At 36.5% G+C, this 20210-nt stretch overlaps 1 protein-coding gene across 1 annotated transcript in view; it reads right to left on the reverse strand.

The window, feature by feature from the left end:
- Positions 1–1552: 1552 nt before the first annotated feature.
- C6H11orf65 (chromosome 6 C11orf65 homolog) overlaps positions 1553–20210 on the reverse strand; it is a 61338-nt gene continuing 42680 nt past the window's right edge. The window contains exons 3-8 of the mRNA XM_053593924.1: positions 16029–16082; positions 15697–15897; positions 14364–14494; positions 11079–11249; positions 5731–5786; positions 1553–1958 (exon numbers count right to left, since the gene is read on the reverse strand). Of these exons, the coding sequence (XP_053449899.1) occupies positions 1807–1958; positions 5731–5786; positions 11079–11249; positions 14364–14494; positions 15697–15897; positions 16029–16082 (765 nt within the window). The 3' untranslated portion in view covers positions 1553–1806. The remainder of the gene's footprint in view (positions 1959–5730; positions 5787–11078; positions 11250–14363; positions 14495–15696; positions 15898–16028; positions 16083–20210) is intronic.

Below are 20210 nucleotides of genomic sequence, written 5' to 3' on the forward strand. Positions count from 1 at the left end.
TATTGCAGCCCAATTCATAATTGCTAAGTCATGGAAGAAGCCCAAGTGCCCATCGACCCACGAATGGACCAGCAAATTGTGGTACATGTATACCGTGGAATATTATGCAGCCTTAAAGAAAGATGGAGACTTTACCTCTTTCATGTTTACATGGATGGAGCTGGAACATATTCTTAGCAAAGTATCTCAGGAATGGAAGAAAAAGTATCGAATGTACTCAGCCCTACTATGAAGCTAAATTATAGCTTTCACATGAAGACTATAACCCAACTATAGCACAAGACTATGGGGAAAGGGCCAAGGAAGGGGAAGGGAGGGGGGAGGTTTTGGTGGACGGAGGGTAATGGGTGGGGCCACATCTATGGTGCATCTTAGATTGGGTACAGGTGATTGCACTAATGTACACAGCTATGATTTAACAATAATAAAAAAATAATTAAAAAATAGAATAATAATAATAAAAAAATAGCAATCATGTTGTATTAAACTAAAGTGAGACCATTGAATGAAGAACAAAGGCAAAGAAAGAAGGCTGTTCTTTTAAGCTATTTCTTATTTGGGGTATTTCATTTGTAAACTACAGGGCATATCGTATTTATTTAATTGATCAGAATGACACTTCATTAAATTAAGAAATTTAATTAACAACAACAAAAAAAAGAATAAGCTGGCTTAAGCTAAAAATAGGATTGCTGCCTCAGTACAACTGCCCTTAAGCTGGGAAGGGAAGCTGAGGGCTACAGAATGGCTCTGTAACCTCTGAGCCTTCCTGGGTGCAATTCGAAGAACTGTATTGCAGGCAGAGTAATGAAGGCAAATTGAAGCCTCCAAAAAACTGAGATTAGGGGAAGGATCTGAAAAGAAATATAAAAAAAGGAAAAAGCAACAGTGATGAAAGCAATTAAAGAGAAAAATGCAACTAAGATAAGGAATATCATACAAGAGAGGCAAGAAATAACTTATTACATAAACTACACAGTAAATGAGAATGCTTGAGAAGAAACTGAGAAAGGCAAAGAATTAGGATGTGTACACAGCCAGAGAATCAAGAGGAGGAAAGGGGGGAAAAAAGATATAATGGACAGCCTGATGCAGTGGCCCCCACCAGTAATCCCAGCACATTGGGAGGTTGAGGCAGAAAGATCACTTGAGGCCAGAAGTTTGAGACCAGCCTAGCAAGACCCCATCTTTACGAAAAAAAAAAAAAAAAAAGTAGCTGGTCATGGTAATGCTCCCCTGTAGTCCCAGGTACTCAGGAAGCTGAGGCAAGAGGATCACTTGAGTCCAGGAGTTCAAGGCTGCAATGAGCTATGATCAGGCTGCTGCATTCCTGCCTGGGTGGCAAAGTGATACCCTGGCTCTGAAGAGAAAAAAAGTATAGCAGAGAAAGTGGAGATGTAAAAGAATAAAGCAAAGTGGGAGAGGGAGGGAGAGAAGGAAGAAGCAAGGCACATTTGGAATAGGATAAATGGACAAAGAGGTTTGCCTTACATGAAGGCACTAAATGCCTCAAATAAAAATAATCAATATCAAGTTTTTTGCTCCTAAAAATAGTATCTTTATTTAAGTGTGATTGTTAGAATATTACATTTTCTCAGAATATCAGGAATAATTTCTATCTTCTTTAAGATTACTATATTCATTCCAATGTTCTATTTATGTTCAATCTTCCTTACTTAACTGGGCTAGGTCCTATGCCCAGAATTTATATACAAGTTATTCCAGTCAGAATACACTATCCCTGAACTATAACTGATGGATGCAGAAGTTGGAGGGCTAAAGCTCACAAAAGAAAATACCTTGTATTTATAATCTATAAGTGGAATCAGGTGTTAATCTAGTTGAATATGGTGTGTGACGAAGATTTTCACTGGAAGTATCATCGGGGGTCTCCATTTGCATCTCTGCTATATCTTCATAGTGATGTCTATTTCTCTGTGGTTCCTTAAACCTGAATCCTAAAGAGGAATGACAAATGATTAGAAAGATGCCAGATGTGCTAAGGTAGGACTCATTCAAAATGCTACTATGTTCCAGGTAAGGTCTAGTCCACATTCCTTTTTAACACCCTTAGAGCAGGTATCTGAAACCATAAATTTCTGAGTTCATCATACTTTCTTTTTTTTTTTTAATTTTTTTTATTAAATCATAACTGTATACAATGATATGATTATGGGGCATCATACACTCACTTCATAAACCATTTGACACATTTTTATCACAGTGGTTAACATAGCCTTTCCGGCGTTATCTCAGTTACTGTGCCAAAACATTTACATTCTACATTTACCAAGTTTCGCAAATACCCCTATAATAACCCCCTGGGCAATTGAAGCAGCTTCAAAAATACACTACTGGGACTTGATCAAACTAAAAAGCTTCTGCACAGCTAAGAACACAGTAAGCAGAGCAAGCAGACAGCCCTCAGAATGGGAGAAGATATTTGCAGGGTATAACTCTGACAAAGGTTTAATAACCAGAATCCACAGAGAACTCAAACGCATCAGCAAGAAAAAAACAAGGGATCCCATCGCAGGCTGGGCAAGGGATTTGAAGAGAAACTTCTCTGAAGAAGACAGGCGCAAGGCCTTCAGACATATGAAAAAATGCTCATCATCTTTAATCATCAGAGAAATGCAAATCAAAACTACTTTGAGATATCATCTAACTCCAATGAGACTAGCCTATATCACAAAATCTCAAGAGCAGAGATGCTGGCGTGGATGCGGAGAAAAGGGAACACTTCTGCACTGCTGGTGGGAATGCAAATTAATACATTCCTTTTGGAAAGATATATGGAGAACACTCAGAGATCTAAAAATAGATCTGCCATTCAATCCTGTAATTCCTCTGCTGGGCATATACCCAGAAGACCAAAAATCACAACATAACAAAGATATTTGTACCAGAATGTTTATTGCAGCCCAATTCATAATAGCTAAGTCATGGAAAAAGCCCAAGTGTCCATCGATCCACGAATGGATTAATAAATTGTGGTATATGTATACCATGGAATACTATGCAGCCTTAAAGAAAGATGGAGACTTTACCTCTTTCATGTTTACATGGATGGAGCTGGAACATATTCTTCTTAGTAAAGTATCCCAAGAATGGAAGAAAAAATACCCAATGTACACAGCCCTACTATGAAACTAATTTGGGACTCTCACATGAAAGCTATAACCCAGCTACAACTCATCATACTTTCAATTCCATATATCACGATCCACCTCCACAAATGGCTCTAGAGAACCCGGTTTGAGGATTGATCTACTAATAACGAGTTGTGTGATTTGGAACAAGTTATTTAACTGAAGCCTTGGTGTTCTCATCTGTAAAATGGGGATAATAATAGCACCTATCTAATCATACTTATGTGAGAATTAAGTGGCATGTTAAATGCAAAGTCTGAGTATAGTGCTTGGCATTCAGTTAGTCCTCCATACTTAACTACTAGCTAGCAGTTTTACTCACAAAGGAAGAGAGACCTTTTCCCACTCTAGAGCTAAAGTCTCTAAATCTATTCTGTGTTTTATCTTCTCTTGCTTCCTGAGGAACTGACACACTTCTCCCCTTCTCCAATGCCAGTATCTTCAGTTATCAGCTCTGCTGGCTCCAGTATGCAGATCTCTACTACTAAAAATAATTTCACTTGCTCTTATGCTCTTTCAACTACCATCCTGTATCCCTCCTTTTCACAGTAATCCCTTTTAACTCAGTAATTTGTATTGTTCCCTTTCTTTTTTCTTTGAGACAGAGACTCACTTTGTCACCCTCAGTAGAGTGTCGTGGCATCACAGCTCACAGCAACCTCAAACTCTTGGGCTTAAGTGATTCTCTTGCCTCAGCCTCCCAAGTAGCTGGGACTACAGGCACCCCTACGATGCCCAGCTATTTTTTGTTGTTGTTGCAGATGTCATTGTTGTTTAGCAGGCCCAGGTTGGGTTCAAACCTGCCAGCCTCAGTATATGTGGCTGGCGCCCTAACCACTGAGCTACAGGCACCGTCCCTGTTTCCATTTTTGTACCTGTCATTTTTTTTTTTTTTTTGAGACAGAGTCTCTGTCACCCTGGGTAGAGTGCTGTGGCATCAAAGCTCATAGCAACCTCAAACTCTTGGGCTCACATGATCATCTTGTCTCAGCCTCCCACGTAGCTGGTACTACAAGCACCTGCCACCACGCTTCACTAGTTTTTCTACTTTTAGTAGAGGCAGGTCTCACTGTTGCTCAAGCTGGTCTCCGACTCCTAGGATTACAGGTGTGAACCACCACACCCAGCCTGTACCTGTCATTCTGATATTCTTTGATCTGCCACTGAGAACCTGCTATGTATATGCTACACACTGGGGCTTTCGTAGCAAACAGACAACTTTCTGCTCTCTAGTGATGACAGTTACCTAAAAGTGTTCTCTATAAGGCCATTAACTCCTAAAAAGTGTTAGTCCCCCTGAGGTGGGAGACTGCGTGGTGTTTGAGAATAGGCATGAGGCCAGTACTGTGGGGTTGGGTTTGCGAGTGAGGGGGAGAGTGGGACACGCAAAGCTGGAGCGCAGGCCACAGCCAGAGCCAGAAGGCTATGATAAATTTGGGATTTTATTCCAAGTATGAGGGAAAGCTACCAGAGGCTGCAGAGGGTAACTGTTTTTAAGACTGTGGAGTCTGAGCAAGGCTGCCTCAATTCAAATGCTGGCCCTCACAGGAGCCCACTGTGTGGTCTTCAGCAAAAACAGCATCTCTTTGTCTGTTTGTTCACTTGTAAAATGCAAATCATTGGGTTGTTTTGAAAATCAAATGAGTTAATTTTATAAAGCACTTCAAAGCAGCACTTCCTCATTGAAATGCTAGAGTTTGTTAAATTAATTGAAATGTTCAATTGGCTTGATTTAATAAAATATTACTCTGTTATGCAGAGAATGGACTGGAGAAGTATTGGTTTGGAGGCAACTTGGGGTGGCAGCGAGCTGGAAATAAGTGGATCGGCTAGTGCTAAGGACAGCACCTGTTCATGAAATCTGCTCTACGTGCCAGGCATGCTGTAAGCTCTTTACATGTATTATCTCCTATTTTCCCACAGCCTGTGAGCCAAGTGCTATTGCTATGCTTATTTTACTGATGAGACAACTGAACTAGTAACTTGCCCGAGGTCACACAGCCAGTAAACAGCAGAGTCAAAAATCAAATCCAGCAGTCTGAATCAAAATTCCCCAATCCTAACCTCTCTGCTTTACTGCTTCTCCTATCTGTCAGCAGGACAGGACTTACACACTCAGATCACACAGTAACAAACACTAGGCTTTGGCCATCCTAGGAATATTGGCATTTCTGGGTCTGAAGGTGTTCTTCAAGCGCTCGCCTATTACTTTCAGCTTTTCAGTACTGCTAACCACTGGCAGGCTGACAGTGGCCAAAAAATATTTTCAACGTTTTCAGGCATTTATTTTTCTAAGTGAAGCTTGCTCACTAAAAATTATTACCAAAACCATAAGACATTTAACTTTCTATAAAGGATTCATATTTTTAAAAATCATTTTATTCAGCCCTAAATAAAACAGAAAAATTCCTTTTATTCTCAAATGTCAATCTATATACAAAGGTAAAAAATGACTTGGAAAATTCATGTAAATTCATTACTGTGCAGGACACTTAAGTGTTAGATGGTTAAAAATATGTGAAATGTATAATTTTTGTTTATAAGAATTTTCCATCAAGTATTGCTAAAAATCACCTACCTTCAAAGTTATCGGAAGAGTTGCTTGTAGCAATTTCCTTCCAATTGGCAATATACCTAAACATATTATATGGCATTTGTTAAATTAAATGGATTCATTAATAAGTAATGAGTTGATTCAATAGTACATGTTTAGACTACTTCTAATTTGTTACCTTCTCTGAGACTACAAGTTCACTAGTTTCAATGTTTAATTCTCATGACTTTTCCACCCCTAGTTGCTCATATGCAGCTAAGACAACCTCCAAGATAAGGAGTTGAGGGAGGTATAAAATGGCATCCACCACCTATAATATCAGTGTCCTTTCATCTCCCTCCAGCACATCTCATTTTATCCTGTTTCATTCCTGCAAAATCATGTTCTCAGTTGAGTGTTTACAAAGATGTTAGTTAATAACTTCTAAATTAAAAGTATGGAAAAGAGGGCGGCGCCTGTGGCTCAAGGAGTAGGGTGCCAGTCCCATATGCTGGAGGTGGCGGGTTCAAACCCAGCCCCGGCCAAAAAAAAAAACCACAAAAAAAAAAGTATGGAAAAGATACTTAGGAGTACTATGAAGAGTTAAATGTCAACCATCTTGCTTCCTTGGATTTATATACTACAATGTTTCCCTTTTACCTTTAAGGAACCAAGACACATGGGTCACTACAAAAGTTTTGTGACAGACTGTGTTACGATCCACCATTTCACTTGCAAGAAACACCGGTTGACAATGTCCTTTCTGATTCGCCTGTGCAAGTTTCAACTTGCTTGGCCTATGGATGGGAAAGCTTCGTTTGTTTCTGTCTATGCAAATTCTACATTTTTTGATTTGTGTGTATCTCAAGACTTCTATAATGACTCACAAAAGGATAATATGAATAATATGCTAAGTTCTGACAGTGATAGTCGGGGGCACAAACATACACCATATTTAAGGCCCATCATTAATCTTTATCTAAGATTAGGACATGAATTTTTTCCATTATTTAAAAAGAACACATGAAGAGGGCAGCACTTGTGGCTCAGTGAGCAGGGCGCCGGCCCCATATACCGAGGGTGGCGGGTTCAAACCCAGCCCCGGCCAAACTACAACAAAAAAATAGCTGGGTGTTGTGGCAGGCACCTGTAGTCCCAGCTACTCGGGAGGCTGAGGCAAGAGAATCACCTAAGCCCAAGAGCTGGAGGTTGCTGTGAGCTGTGATGCCATAGGACTCTACTGTGGGCAATAAAATGAGACTCTGTCTCTAAAAAAAAAAGGAACTCATAAAGAACATACTATCATTAACTGATAAGAAATCTAAGTTTTACCAATAGAAGGAAAAGTCTGATGATAGCGTTAGCATGCTGTTTTATATCAGAGCTGATCTTTCTAAGAAACTGTTGGAATTTTTAAGGTAATTACAGAATAAAGTGTATATGGAATCTACAATGAATCCCTTCAGGGTACAAGTTTAAGGATTTGTCCAGGAAAAGTCCTTAGCCAGAGAGGCCGAATTAACTACATGCCTTAGAAATCAAAGGGGCAGCCTTAGATATAGAAACTATCCACAATATACATGAACATAGAGGTAAATAGGAATTTAGATTTCCTAGATGCTAAATGCATAATAGGTATGTTAAAATTCACTTGCTGTTTGAAAAAATCTGATGATCCTGGAAGAGGAACATCTGAATGAATATCCATTGGGATGAATGCCAGTTGGAGGCCGAAGGGGGTGGATTGCTTGAGCTCAGAAGTTCAGACCAACCTGACCAAGAGCAAGACACCATCTCCAAAAAAAAAAAATAGTCAGGTGCTGTGGCAGGTGCCTATAGTCCCAACTACTGGGGAGGCTGAGGCAGGAGAATCACTCATACCCAAGAGTTTGAGGTGGTTGTGAGCTATGATGCCACAGCACTACCCCGAGCAATAAAGTGAGATACTGTCTCAAAAAACCCCAAAAGGATGAATGCCAGCAATAGTCATGGCCTGGTAGCCATTATGTGGCATGCTGAGTAACTCAATGAGGGTGATGTGGGGATTGTTTTACATCCTAAACATCTGCAGCAACATATCCCTGGATGCAGAAATTCACAATAGTAGTCATTAGTGTCCTCAAGTTCAAGAGTGAAGTTGGAAAATTTGTTCTTGAGAGCTCACATTGTCTTTGGCAGTAAAGATAGGAAGTGGGAGTAAGTTTCCCATATGAAAAGCAGGTTTATTTCTTGTTTCATATGGACTTGTTCTGGGACCCTGCTTCTGAATCATGCTGTGCTCCCCCCAAATAAGATGCTGTCCAGGCAGTTGGTTATGCTAAATGGCCTGCAATTGTAAATCTGATACTGGTTTTCAACATTGAATTTATCATTCTGTCCTCTTAACATCTGTTAAATACTTTTAAGAATTGTAAGAGTTAAGTTAGCTCTATCCCTTCTTCAAAATGATAATAATGTACTCTGTTGACAGTCACAGTGTACATCTGAAGATGCACATGGCTTCATCCCAGAAAGCATCCATCTATCATAACAGAGGGCTAGCAAAAAGCCTTTGGGAAGAAACCGGTTTTTATCAGTAAATATCAGTGTTTGAGGCATTCTAACTGTCCAGTTGTAGAAAACTATCCATATATTTTGAAGGATATTCTTTAAGGAATTAGTGGCTACCAATTTTACAGAAAGAGAAAAATCAGACTATGAAATTCTCATCAAACGTGGTGTTGTCAAGCCAGTTACAAAAATCTAGAGCTCTACAAAGACTTAACAAGAGCGCAGACTCTGGAGACCATGAATGCACTGGGAAGAGGTACTTACATCTAATGTCTAATGTCTGTGGTCAGTAGGGAAGGTCTTTCAAACTTTGTTCCTGCCTGAGATAATTAGTGCTTATCAGTAGTGCTACCAAAATATACCCAAATAATCACTTCAGATTTCATTTGAAATCTTCATAGCCCATAGCCTCAACAGAAACATTGCTTTCTAAGATTCCACATTGTTGCCAAATTATGATTATGCCCAACTCAGAAAATTAACTGACAGAAATAGTACATAACTGGAAAGATGAAGTATCTGTATTTTAAAAACGGGAATTTTCAGTTACTGTTATCATATCAAAGCTAGGTATTCATATTCATCCCGCTCCATATAGAGTATATTATGTGAAGAAACCACTTAGAAATCTTATTGGTTTATTCTTTTTCTTTTTTTTTTTTTCCATAAAGGGAAGCCATTAAAGCTCTGTACCACTTCCTGTCATATCAGAAGATCATAGTTGGGAAGTCTTATATAGACTGACATGCCTATTTATTTCTTCCCTTTGAACTTAATGGTTTTATTCTTTTTGTATTCTAGTAATGATATAATATAGAATATTGGTATAGATTTTTTTGTAATCTTTCACTAAAGCTTGCTGGGTCTATTCTTGAATTAGCCAAATGTATGAAGGCAGAGCAGGATTTCAAAAGCTGAGAGGATTCTCTATGCTGTCCTCAGAGGCTCATTAAAATGTACCTCTCCTCCCTCTCTCTTTTTCACTTTCTTCTCTACCTAGCAATTTTTACTCTTAGGAAAGGGAATAAAGGCAGGGCATTATAGCTCCTTTTTTTGTTTGTATGTCATTTCTTACATTCTTAGTATCATGTGTATTTATTCAGTGTCCCAGAAACTATGGTCTGGATAAAATATTGGGGTTATTGAATCATACCAGTCTCTTTTTTTTTTTTTTTTTTTTGGCTGGGGCTGGGTTTGAACCCGCCACCTCCGGCATATGGGACCGGCGCCCTACTCCTTGAGCCACAGGCGCCGCCCATACCAGTCTCTTTTAATTTAAAAATATTTTAGAGCATGTATGGAAACTTAGTTCTTTATTTATCTTTCCCTTTTTATTTTCTAATATATCCTCATCAATATCTTTGTTTTTCTATGTTTTTTTATTTTCCTTTTTTATTACTTTCCCCCTTTTCTTCATTCTTTTGTCTTTCCTTTTATTATTATTCTCTTCACTATTTCCCCTGGCCTCTCATTTTCAGGATCCATTGTTCAGTGACCAACCTCATTTTCTTCTCTCCTTTTCCCTAATTTCCTAATTTAGTTTCTTACTTTTCTTTACTTATACCATCTTCATTTTAATTTTTTGCCTTTTCATCCATATAGTATCCATACTCCTTATTACTTAGTTGAGTAAATATTGAATGTGTTTAACAGCTTTATTAAGATATAATTCATACAATACAATTCACCCCTTAAAATTATATAATCCTGTGGCTTTTAGTATATTCACATAGTTGTATGCCCATTACCACAATCAATTTTAAATCATTTTCATTACTTTAAAATTAAGCCTTATACCCCATAGCTATCACCACCCAATCCCCTCAATTAATTCCTCACCCCTAGGCTACCACTAATCTACTTTCTGTCTCTAGAGATTTGCTTGCTCTAGAATATTTCATATAAATGGGATCACATAATATATGATCCTCTGTGATTAGCTTCTTTCACTTAGCAAGATAATTACTATCACTATGTGATAGTATCACTATCTAATACTTCAGGCATGTATCTGAACACCATTTCTTTGTATTGCTGAATAATTCCACTGTATGGACATATCACATTTTATTTATTCATTCATCAGTTGATGAACATTTGGGTTGTTTTTTCTACTTTTTTATTAACATGAATAATGTTGCTATATTCATGCACAAATTTTTGTATAAACGTATGTTTTCATTTCTCTTGGGTATATATCTAGGAGTGGAATTGCCGGGCCATATGGCAACTCTATATTTAACCATTTGAGAAACCACCAGATTGTTTTCAAAGTGGCTGCACCATTGCACCCGTTAACAATGTATAAGGGTTCCAGTTTCTCCATATTGTTGTTAATACTTATCATTTTTTTAGTTATAGCCATCTTAGTAGATATAAAATGGTATCTCATTGCATATATATATTTCAATTTCCACCACCCCAAAAAATCCTAAAACTGTTTCTCAAGGGCTATATATTATCACTGAAAAATTATAATTTTAGTCTTTTACACAGAAAAATATAGTGAGGAAATTGTTGTGTTATTAATTTCACGTTCTTAGACTTGTTTCTAAGCCCCAAGGTAAGAAGCAAAGCAGAGAATAAGGCATGATAATAAAGTCTGAAAATAAAGAACACCTATGTCTAATTTTCTGTTTGTTATCTTTGGATTATTCCTTTATAACCCTCATTTATTCTTTCTTTCTTTCTGGACAAATAATAAATACTTAGGGGGTTGGTTTTTTTTTTTTTTTTAAGATTATGTTTGTGGCCCCAAGATTCAACATGGAAATGGGAAATGTTAGAAAGAAAAAATATATAATGCCTGCCCTTGTTCCCCAAGAATAGCAACATATATTTACTCATCAAAGTTCAGGGTATTTGTCCAGTTCAGCACTTCATCCACTTCCCATTCCATCACAGAATCTATCCCACCATCTTCAATAGCTCTTAGTAGCCCCTTTGTTGCTGTGTGAATGAAGCCTAGAGTTCTAAGATGTGTTGACTTAGCCTCCAGGCTTCCTGCATAGTACCTAAATAGAGAAAAGGAAGAGAGACATAAATCCTTCAGAACAGGTGACTACAAGTAGACGCAGTTGATACTGTTGCTACTTACATACTAAAACTATTTATACATTGAATCAAGTTTTCATCTTATATAACTCAGATGTATTTAAAACCAAGATCTATGTGATGGGATATTTGGGGGTGGGTGGGGGAAGCAATTTACGTGACCACACAAACCAGACAGGCCTCATTTCAAATCTACCTTTAATAAGTAGCATTTTTATTTTTATTTATTTATTTATTTATTTATTTTTGTGGTTTTTGGCCGGGGCTGGGTTTGAACCCGCCACCTCCGGCATATGGGACCGGCGCCCTACTCCTTGAGCCACAGGCACCGCCCAATAAGTAGCATTTTTATGATACAAAGAAAAACTAAGTTATTAAATCACTGAATCACAGAGTTATAGAGTGGAAAGGATCTTAGAAATGAATAACTAACCCACTCCTTATACAGATGGGAAAATAAATCCTGGAGGATTTTGGTAATTTTATAAAGTTATGAGGCTAATGGCATGTAGGAAGAGGGAAGTAAAGTGGGAAAAGGAAAGAAAAAGGGAGGAAGAGGTAAAGGTATGACAGGTGTTGACATTTTCTTAGTGCCAGGCACTTTTCACACATTATCTTGCTTAATTCTCTTTAAAAAATTACAGTCATATGTGGCAGCTATTTTTATTCCCCTTTATTCCCCTTTGTTTTATAAAGAACCTGAGACTTGGAGAAGTTTAAAAATTGTTCAAGATCATATAGGTGGTAAATATGTATCAGAGCCAATAGTCAGACCTGATTGTTAAGTTCAGCCTCCTTCTGGAGATTGCGTGTTTTATATTAATCTAAACACATAAAATAATGTATCCACCAAACATGATTTGAGGGAGTAAAGATAAGTTAGCAGTCCTTACAAGAACATCACAGCATTTTTTTCTTTTTCGGTTATTCAGTTTAAGATTTGTACTATAGCCATTTTAATGGTTAATGTTTTCTGAAATTATATTCATTTATTAATTCAACACTCATTGATTAGGAAGCAGCATAGTGGTTCGGAGCAGGACTGTGGTATCACATTACCTGGATGTGAATCTTGTTTGTGTGATTTACTAGTCATATAACCCAGCCTTTCCTGGCCTTAGTAAACTTCCCTAAAATGGTTATCATAATATTACTTCCTTCTAGTGTTCTCAAGAGATTTAGAAGTGTAAATCCATGGACACCATTTAGAACAGTGAATGGCACGTAGCAAGAATTCAATAAAAGAAGGCTCACACAGTATGTGTGGTAAGAATGTGACAGCAAGAAGATATATTCCTGTCTTCTTGAAGTTTCTGTTTGATCAGACTTTAAATAGATAATGATCCATGAGAGCAAATGCATTTTACAGAAGCAGGAGCACGACTCTTGGTTTATAGCTTAGTAGCAGCAAAACTTATAAGAAAGCATGATTTACCAATTTTCTATGGTTTTTCATTCAATTACTCATTTATTTAATTAATATCTGTTGAGTGTCCACCATTTACAAAGTTTTAGATGCTTGTACAGTGGTGAAATTCCCTCATGGAACTCCCAATCTTTCACTCTCTACTCTGTTTTCTAAGCATAATAGGTACTAAATAAACATGTACTAAGTAAATAAATGATCAAATGAATGATGGTACCCAATGGCCCAGACTGAGTGAACTATTGCTCATGCTATAATAAAAATGTATTTAGAAATTAGAAACTTCTGGAAAGCTAGGAGTAAATGCAAGAGTTTGAGGTTGCTGTCAGCTATGACACCAGGACACTACCCAGGGCGACATAGTGAGACTCTGTCTCAAAAAAAAAAAAAAAGATATGACTCCTCCCTTAAGTATTCCCACATGTACCCTGCACAAGACATTTACATATGTTTTGAAAATGTTTTATCACTGTAAATGACTTGCATTTTTATTTCTGAAATAAGCTAAAGAACAAAACCTTTTAATTTTGATGAAGTGAAATTTAACAGTTTTTTCATTTTATAGTTCACGACTTCAGTGCCCCATTTAAGAAATCCTTGTAAGAGAAAGGAATGCTTATACACTGTTGGTGAGAATACAAATTTAGTAAAACCTCTATGGAAAACAGTAAGAGATTCCTCAAAGAAATAAATATAGACTTACCATTTGACCCAGTAACCCCACTACTGGGTATCTACCCAAAGGAAAAGAAGTCATTTTAGCAAAATGGCACCTACACTTTTATGTTTTTTGCCGCACAATTGCAAAGCTGTGGAATCAACCTAAATGAACATCAATTCATGAATGAATTAACAAAATGTGGTGTATATACATATCACAGAATACAGCCATAAAAAGAAATGAATTAATGTCTTTGCAGCAATTTGGATGGAACTGGAGACCATTATCTTAAATGAAGCATCTCAGGAATGGAAAAACAAATATCACATGTACTCTGTAATATTTAGAACTAACCAATGGGTGCACATGGGCAAGAAGAAATGTAAAAATCATAATCAATCAAGAGGGGAGGAAATGAGAGGTAAAAACCTGTTAGGTACAATGAACACTATTTTGGTGATGGGTACACTAACAGCCCTGACTTAAGCATTATAAAAGCTATCATGTAACAAAAATTTTTGTAAACCCTTAATATTTTGAAATAAAAAATTAAAAAATATCTTTGCAAGAACTAAGGTCACTAAGATTTTCTCCTTTGGTTACTTTTAGATGTCTTATGGTTTTGCTCTTATATTTAGGTTTATGATCTCTTTTGAGTTAATGTTACTTCAGGGACAATAGTCAAGGTTCATTTTTCTGCATCTGAATATCCAATTTGTTAAAAAGACTATTTTTTCCCAATCAAATTCCCTCAGCACCTTTGTTGAGAATCAACTAACAATACATGTGTGGGTCTAGTTCTCAACATGATAGTCTGTTCCATTAGTCTATGTGTCTATCTTTGTGCCAGCCAGTACACAACAATGGTGCGATTATAGTAGTGTTCGAAGTCTTGAAATCAAGTAATATAAGTTCTACAAATATGTTTTTTCCAAACTACTATATATTAATAATTGTTTAGTAAATCTAAGTACTTAGTTAACTTACATTTGCTTCATCCATTCTATTTTTCTAATTTTTCTTTTCTTTTCCAAGTCTTCCCTTCTCTTCAGTTTAGAGAAATGAAATTCACTTTCTTTTTTGTTTTCCACTTCTACACTGTCAGTAGATCTCCAAAACTATTGTGAAATGAAAAGGAATATATCAAATGTTGAAATATTGATTCTCAGTGTTCCTGGTTATAGACAAGAACTTCTGGGTGTTCAGTAGGAATAGGCCGAGATAGAGACAGAGGGAAAGATAGGCTCTTTTAAGATATTTCTAATTAAGTGATGGGTGAGTAGCGTGCTTTAAGAACTGCAGGCTACAGAAAGACTGACAACGTACAAGAGTACTTAATAAGGAAGCATACCATCAAATGGTTAAGTAAATAGACATCTAAAAGTGTCTCATCATCTCACATGAACAGATCTGACCAAGTCTTAGTGCTGTTGGATTTTAATGGCTCTAATCCTCACATTTGAGGCACGTTTTCTTTTCTTTCTTTTTTTTTTTTTTTAAGAGAAACTAAGTTTATTTATTTATTTATTTATTTTTGGCCGGGCTAGGTTTGAACCCGCCACCTCCAGCATATGGGACCAGTGCCCTACTCCTTGAGCCACAGGTGCCGCCCTAGAGGCACATTTTCCACCAACACAGAACTCTCTCTGTTAAGCCCTAAGACTTTGTGGTTTCCTCTTTAGGACACTTTCTCCTAACTGATTGTCTATTGTCCCACTTCTAATTCATCCTCCTCCCCTGCCACATACACACTAGATAACAAGGAGGAGAGGTTGTTAGTCGTTATGTATTTGGACCTATACACTCACTGTATTTACTGCAGTATACTGAGACACCCTGTCTACTCAACTATTTCCCTAATTGAAAAGCAAGCTCTTTGAAGGAAAGGACTATGCCCTTTTTACCACTATACCCCCAGTACCTACAGCAATGCCTGAAATATGATCCATATGAAATAAAGTTTGTTAGTGAATGAATGAATTCACACCTTGATTGTTATCACTTTTCATACTTACTATATGCAACATACTACATTCTACAATCTGAGTTTATTTATAATGTGCTGAATACTAGAGAGTATCTAAATATGGCATGGATTCAAAGCTGACTAGTAAAAGTATTATACAAGTAAATGTACAAAAACAAAGATAAATTGTTGTACCTTGAAGTATTATTAGTACCCTCAGAGTAATTAATTTAAGCAAATTTTATCAATTAAATTATTAGGATTTATTATTTTTTAATTTAAAAATTAATTCTCAAAAAGATAAATAAATTTCTAAATATATGAGATTAAAAAATAATATTTCTCTTTTCTTACTCTATCAGAAACAGGCCTCCAGCCATTGTTTTCTATCCGATGATACCAGCCACTATGATCCTCTTCCTGAAGATGATTGCTTCTGTTTTGAGATGTATATTTTGCTGGCAGTTTTGTATAATCTCTAGGGCTGTTAGCACACAGATCTTCAATGTGTCTGTGAGTAAAAATTTTATAGTATATACCAGGGGGAAAGTTAACCTGCAGATGTAAAAATTCAAAGGACAACTGTAATGTAATTATAAAAATAGTTTATGATTTTAACATTATATCTTTTAAATCTCATGTAAATGTGCCTTAAAGCTACTAAATAATGATTCATCTGTACTTACTCCACCTAATCTGAATCGCACGTGAACACCAGCAGCAGCATCTAGAAGCTCTGCCTATAAGAAAATATATTACACTTCAACATTCTATATGTATCAATTAACTATTTCTCACTGTATTATTTAAAAATAGTTACCAAATACTGATTATTTATGAAATAATTTTAGTAAACAGACCTCAAATAATTACTTTTAAATTAGAAAATACTTTAAGATCTAAGGACATAATTTCTTAGGGTTATCAACAACTAAAACAACTTATATAATAACTGAAAAAGTGATACCAAAGTATTTCCTTTCTATGCAATGTAAAAATTTAAATGCCAAATAATTATTCATATAATTTACACATAAAGTATTATTTTACAGGCAAATTCACGGGAAAAATTGTGACTAATTAACCTAAGTTCAGATGACCTTTCCTAACTAGCTTTTATTAAATCAAAAATCTATGTTTAATATTCTGTAAGAATTGTATATAATAGGTCTTCTAAATTTTAGTGCCCTTCACCAAAATGAAAAGTAGAAAAAAGATTCTTGGTTCTTTTTCAGAAAACAATTCAACCTTCTTGATACTAATATGTTAGGTAGAGAAAACAGATATTATCCTAAATTGTTCAATCTATAATGCCTGAAAAATGACATTAGCTTTGCAGAATAATTTTCTTTCAAATAAAAAGTATATGAATTCAGGCAGCGCCTGTGGCTCAAAGGAGTAAGGTGCTGGCCCCATATACCAGAGGTGGTGGGTTCAAACCTGGCCCTGGCCAAAAAACTGCCAATAAAAAAAAAAAGTATATGAATTCAAGTATGAAGTGTGTACTATCCTGTTAAAAAAACATTTTTTCATATTAGAAACATGACACTACACAAATACATATATATATATTTTTTTCCTCACTGAAGTGGTCAAATTTTAAGTACATGAATTTTTACAAATACATTGTACCCTTTTATGCTTGGCTTCTTTTGCTCAGCATGAATCTGTGATTAACTGTAAGATTCATACATGTAGTTGCAGATAGTAGCAAGTTACTTTTTGATGCTATCTAGTAATCATATGCCACAATTTATTTATCAACTCTATTATTTTTGGAATTTTGATATGTTTCTAGTTTTGAGCTATTATAAATAAAAATGCTTCTTTTGGTAGGTTATAGCATTCATTTCTCTTTGTTACATACCCAGGAATGGGATATGAGTGATCATGAGATATTTGTATACAGGTGTCCCCAACTTAACAATGGTATAACTTACAATTTTTTGACTTATAATGGTGTGAAAGCCATACACATTCAGTAGATATCATACTTCAAATTTTGAATTTTGATCTTTTCTCAAGCAAGTGATACGCCGTTTGCTATTTATTTGCAATGCGGGCAGCAGCAGCAAGTGACAGCCTCCAATCAGCCATGTGATCACAAATGTAAACAACTAATATTCCTTGACTTGGTGCCCATAGCACAATGCTTAGGGTGGTGGCCACATACACCAGGGTTTGAACCTGGTCCAAGCCTGCTAAATAACAATGACAACTACAACAAAAAAAATACTCGGGCATTGTGGTGGGTGCCTGTGGACCCAGCTACTTGGGAGGCTGAGGCAAGAGAATTGCTTAAGACCTAGAGTTTAAGGTTGCTGTGAGCTGTGATGCTACAGTACTCTACCAAGGGGGACATAATGAGACTCTATCTCAACAAAACAAAACAAAACAAAACAAAACAAAACAAAACAAAACAAACAAACAAACAATGAATTCTCCATACTGTAGGCTAAACCAAGCTATAATGTTTAGCAGGTTAGGTGTATTAAATGCATTTTCAAGTTACAATATTTTCAACATATAATGGGTTTATCTGGATGTAACACCATCATTCGTCAGTCAAGAGGCATCTGTAATTAGTTGTACTAGTAACTGCCAGTATGTTTTTCCAAAATTTCTATAACAGGCTGGGTGCGGTGGCTCATCCCTATAATCCTAGCACTCTGGGAGGCTGAGGCAGGTGGCTTGCCTTAGCTCAGGAGTTTGAAACCAGCTTAAGTAAGAGTGACACCCCATCTCTATTAAAAATAGAAAAACTAGCTGGGTGTAGTGGTCGGCACTTGTACTTCCAGCTACTTGGAAGGTGGAGGCAAGAGGATCACTTGAACTCCAAGAGTTTGAAGTTGCTGTGAGCTATAACACCATGGCAATCTACCTAGGTGATCAAGTAAAAGATGAGACTTTATCTCAAAAAAAAGAAAAATTCTGTAACAATGTACTACCTATCAGCAATATATGAGGGTTCTGGTTGCTCCACATCCTTGTTAACAGTTGGTATTGTCTGTACCTTTTCATTTTAGCCATTCTGATGAATGATATTTAATATTCTGATGAATACCATTCTCGTTGTAGTTGTTTTTTCTTTTGTAGAAATGGGATCTCACTCTGTTGTCCAGGCTGGAATACAGTGTCATGATTGTAGCTTACTATAGCCTTGAACTCCTGGGCTCAAGTAATCCTCCTGCCTCAGCCTGCTGAGTAGCAAGGATTATAGGGGCATTCCACCATGCCTGATTAATGATTTTATTTTTGGAGAGACAGGGTCTAGCTAGGTCGCCCAGGCTGGTCTCAAGCAATCCTTCCTCTCATTTTGGCCTCCCAGGAATTACAAGCATGAGCCACCATGCTTGGTCCAATCATTGTAGCTTTAATTTGTATTTGCTCATGACTAATCGTGTTTAGTACATTTGTATATGTTTATTGCCCATTGGATATATCAGTCTTGCTAGAGGTTCATCAATTTTATTAATCTATTCAAAGAACCACTGGCTTTGTTTTGTTTTGTTTTTTTCATTTTTTTAGACCTTAAAAAAAGTATTAGGGGTACCTAATAGTTTTCTATCTTTGCAGGGTACATGTGATGTTTTGGTACAGGCATACAATGTGTATTAATCAAATCATAGTAATTGGGGCATCCATCACCTTAGGCATTTATCATTTAGTTATTTTAAAGTATACCCTAGCTTATTGTTGATTAAAGTCACTTGTTCTATCTTGCTTTGCTTATTTTCTCTATCTTACTTCTACTTCCTATTCATTGACTTCTGATTTTATCTTTACTATTTTCTTCCTTTTACTTTCTTTGAGTTTAATTTGCTTATCTTTTTCTATATTCTTGTGATAGAGACTTGCTAAATTGACTTTTGATTTTTCTTTTTCTTTTTTTTTCCTTTTAGATTCAGGGTCTGTATTTATTTACCCATTGCTATTACACCAACTCTTAGCAACTTAAAACAAAATATATTCATAATCTCAAATAATCCTCATGGGTCAGGATTTGGCAGTGGCTTGGCTGAGTGGTTCTGGCTTAGGGTGTCTCAAGAAGTTGCATTTAGATGGTGGCCGTGAAGGTGTGATTGGCCGAAGGCTTGCCTGGGGCTAGAGAATTCACCTCCAATGGTTCATACACATGCCTGGCAGGTGAGCCCTGGGGCTGAGAAGGCCTCAGTTCCAAATCATGTGGGATTCTCCAGACGGCTGCTGGAGTGTCCTCATGACATGAAGCCCCTAGAGCGAGGGATCCCAGACAAGGAATGAGGAGAGGGCAGGGCCTTCAGTGATCTCGCCATGGAAGTCACATACACTCACTTCTACTGTGTTCTAGTCATCAGATGTGAGTAACTGAGTTTAGCCCACATTCAAGGGGAGAATTAAGCTTCAGATTTTTTTTTTGAATTCCAACTCTTGAAGAGAGAATTATCAAAGAATTTGCTGACATATTTTAGAATGATCACAGCACCCAATGATGATTCTTGCCTGATATTTACACTTTGATAGCTGCAAAATCATTTTCCCACTATCCCATATTATTTTTGAAGCAAATCCCAGCATCCTATTTCAAATATAAATATTTTTTAAGTATTTCTGAAAGATAAAGATGGCTTAAATGTTATAAACCTTAAAAATGATAATTTTTAATATTATTAAGCAGCAAATCAGTATTTAAACTTGTCTCATAATTGCCATATTTTTTGAAATAATTTACATGCCATAAAATTTACCCATTTAAAGTATAGTCATGAGCCACATCATGATATACAACAGACTGTATATATGACAGTGGTCCCATAACATTATGATTCCACATTTACAATACTTTTTCTATGTACAGATACACAAACGCCATTGTGTTATAGTTCCCT

This window comes from Nycticebus coucang, chromosome 6 (assembly GCF_027406575.1).
Source record: "Nycticebus coucang isolate mNycCou1 chromosome 6, mNycCou1.pri, whole genome shotgun sequence".
NCBI classification, from domain to species: Eukaryota; Metazoa; Chordata; class Mammalia; order Primates; family Lorisidae; genus Nycticebus; species Nycticebus coucang.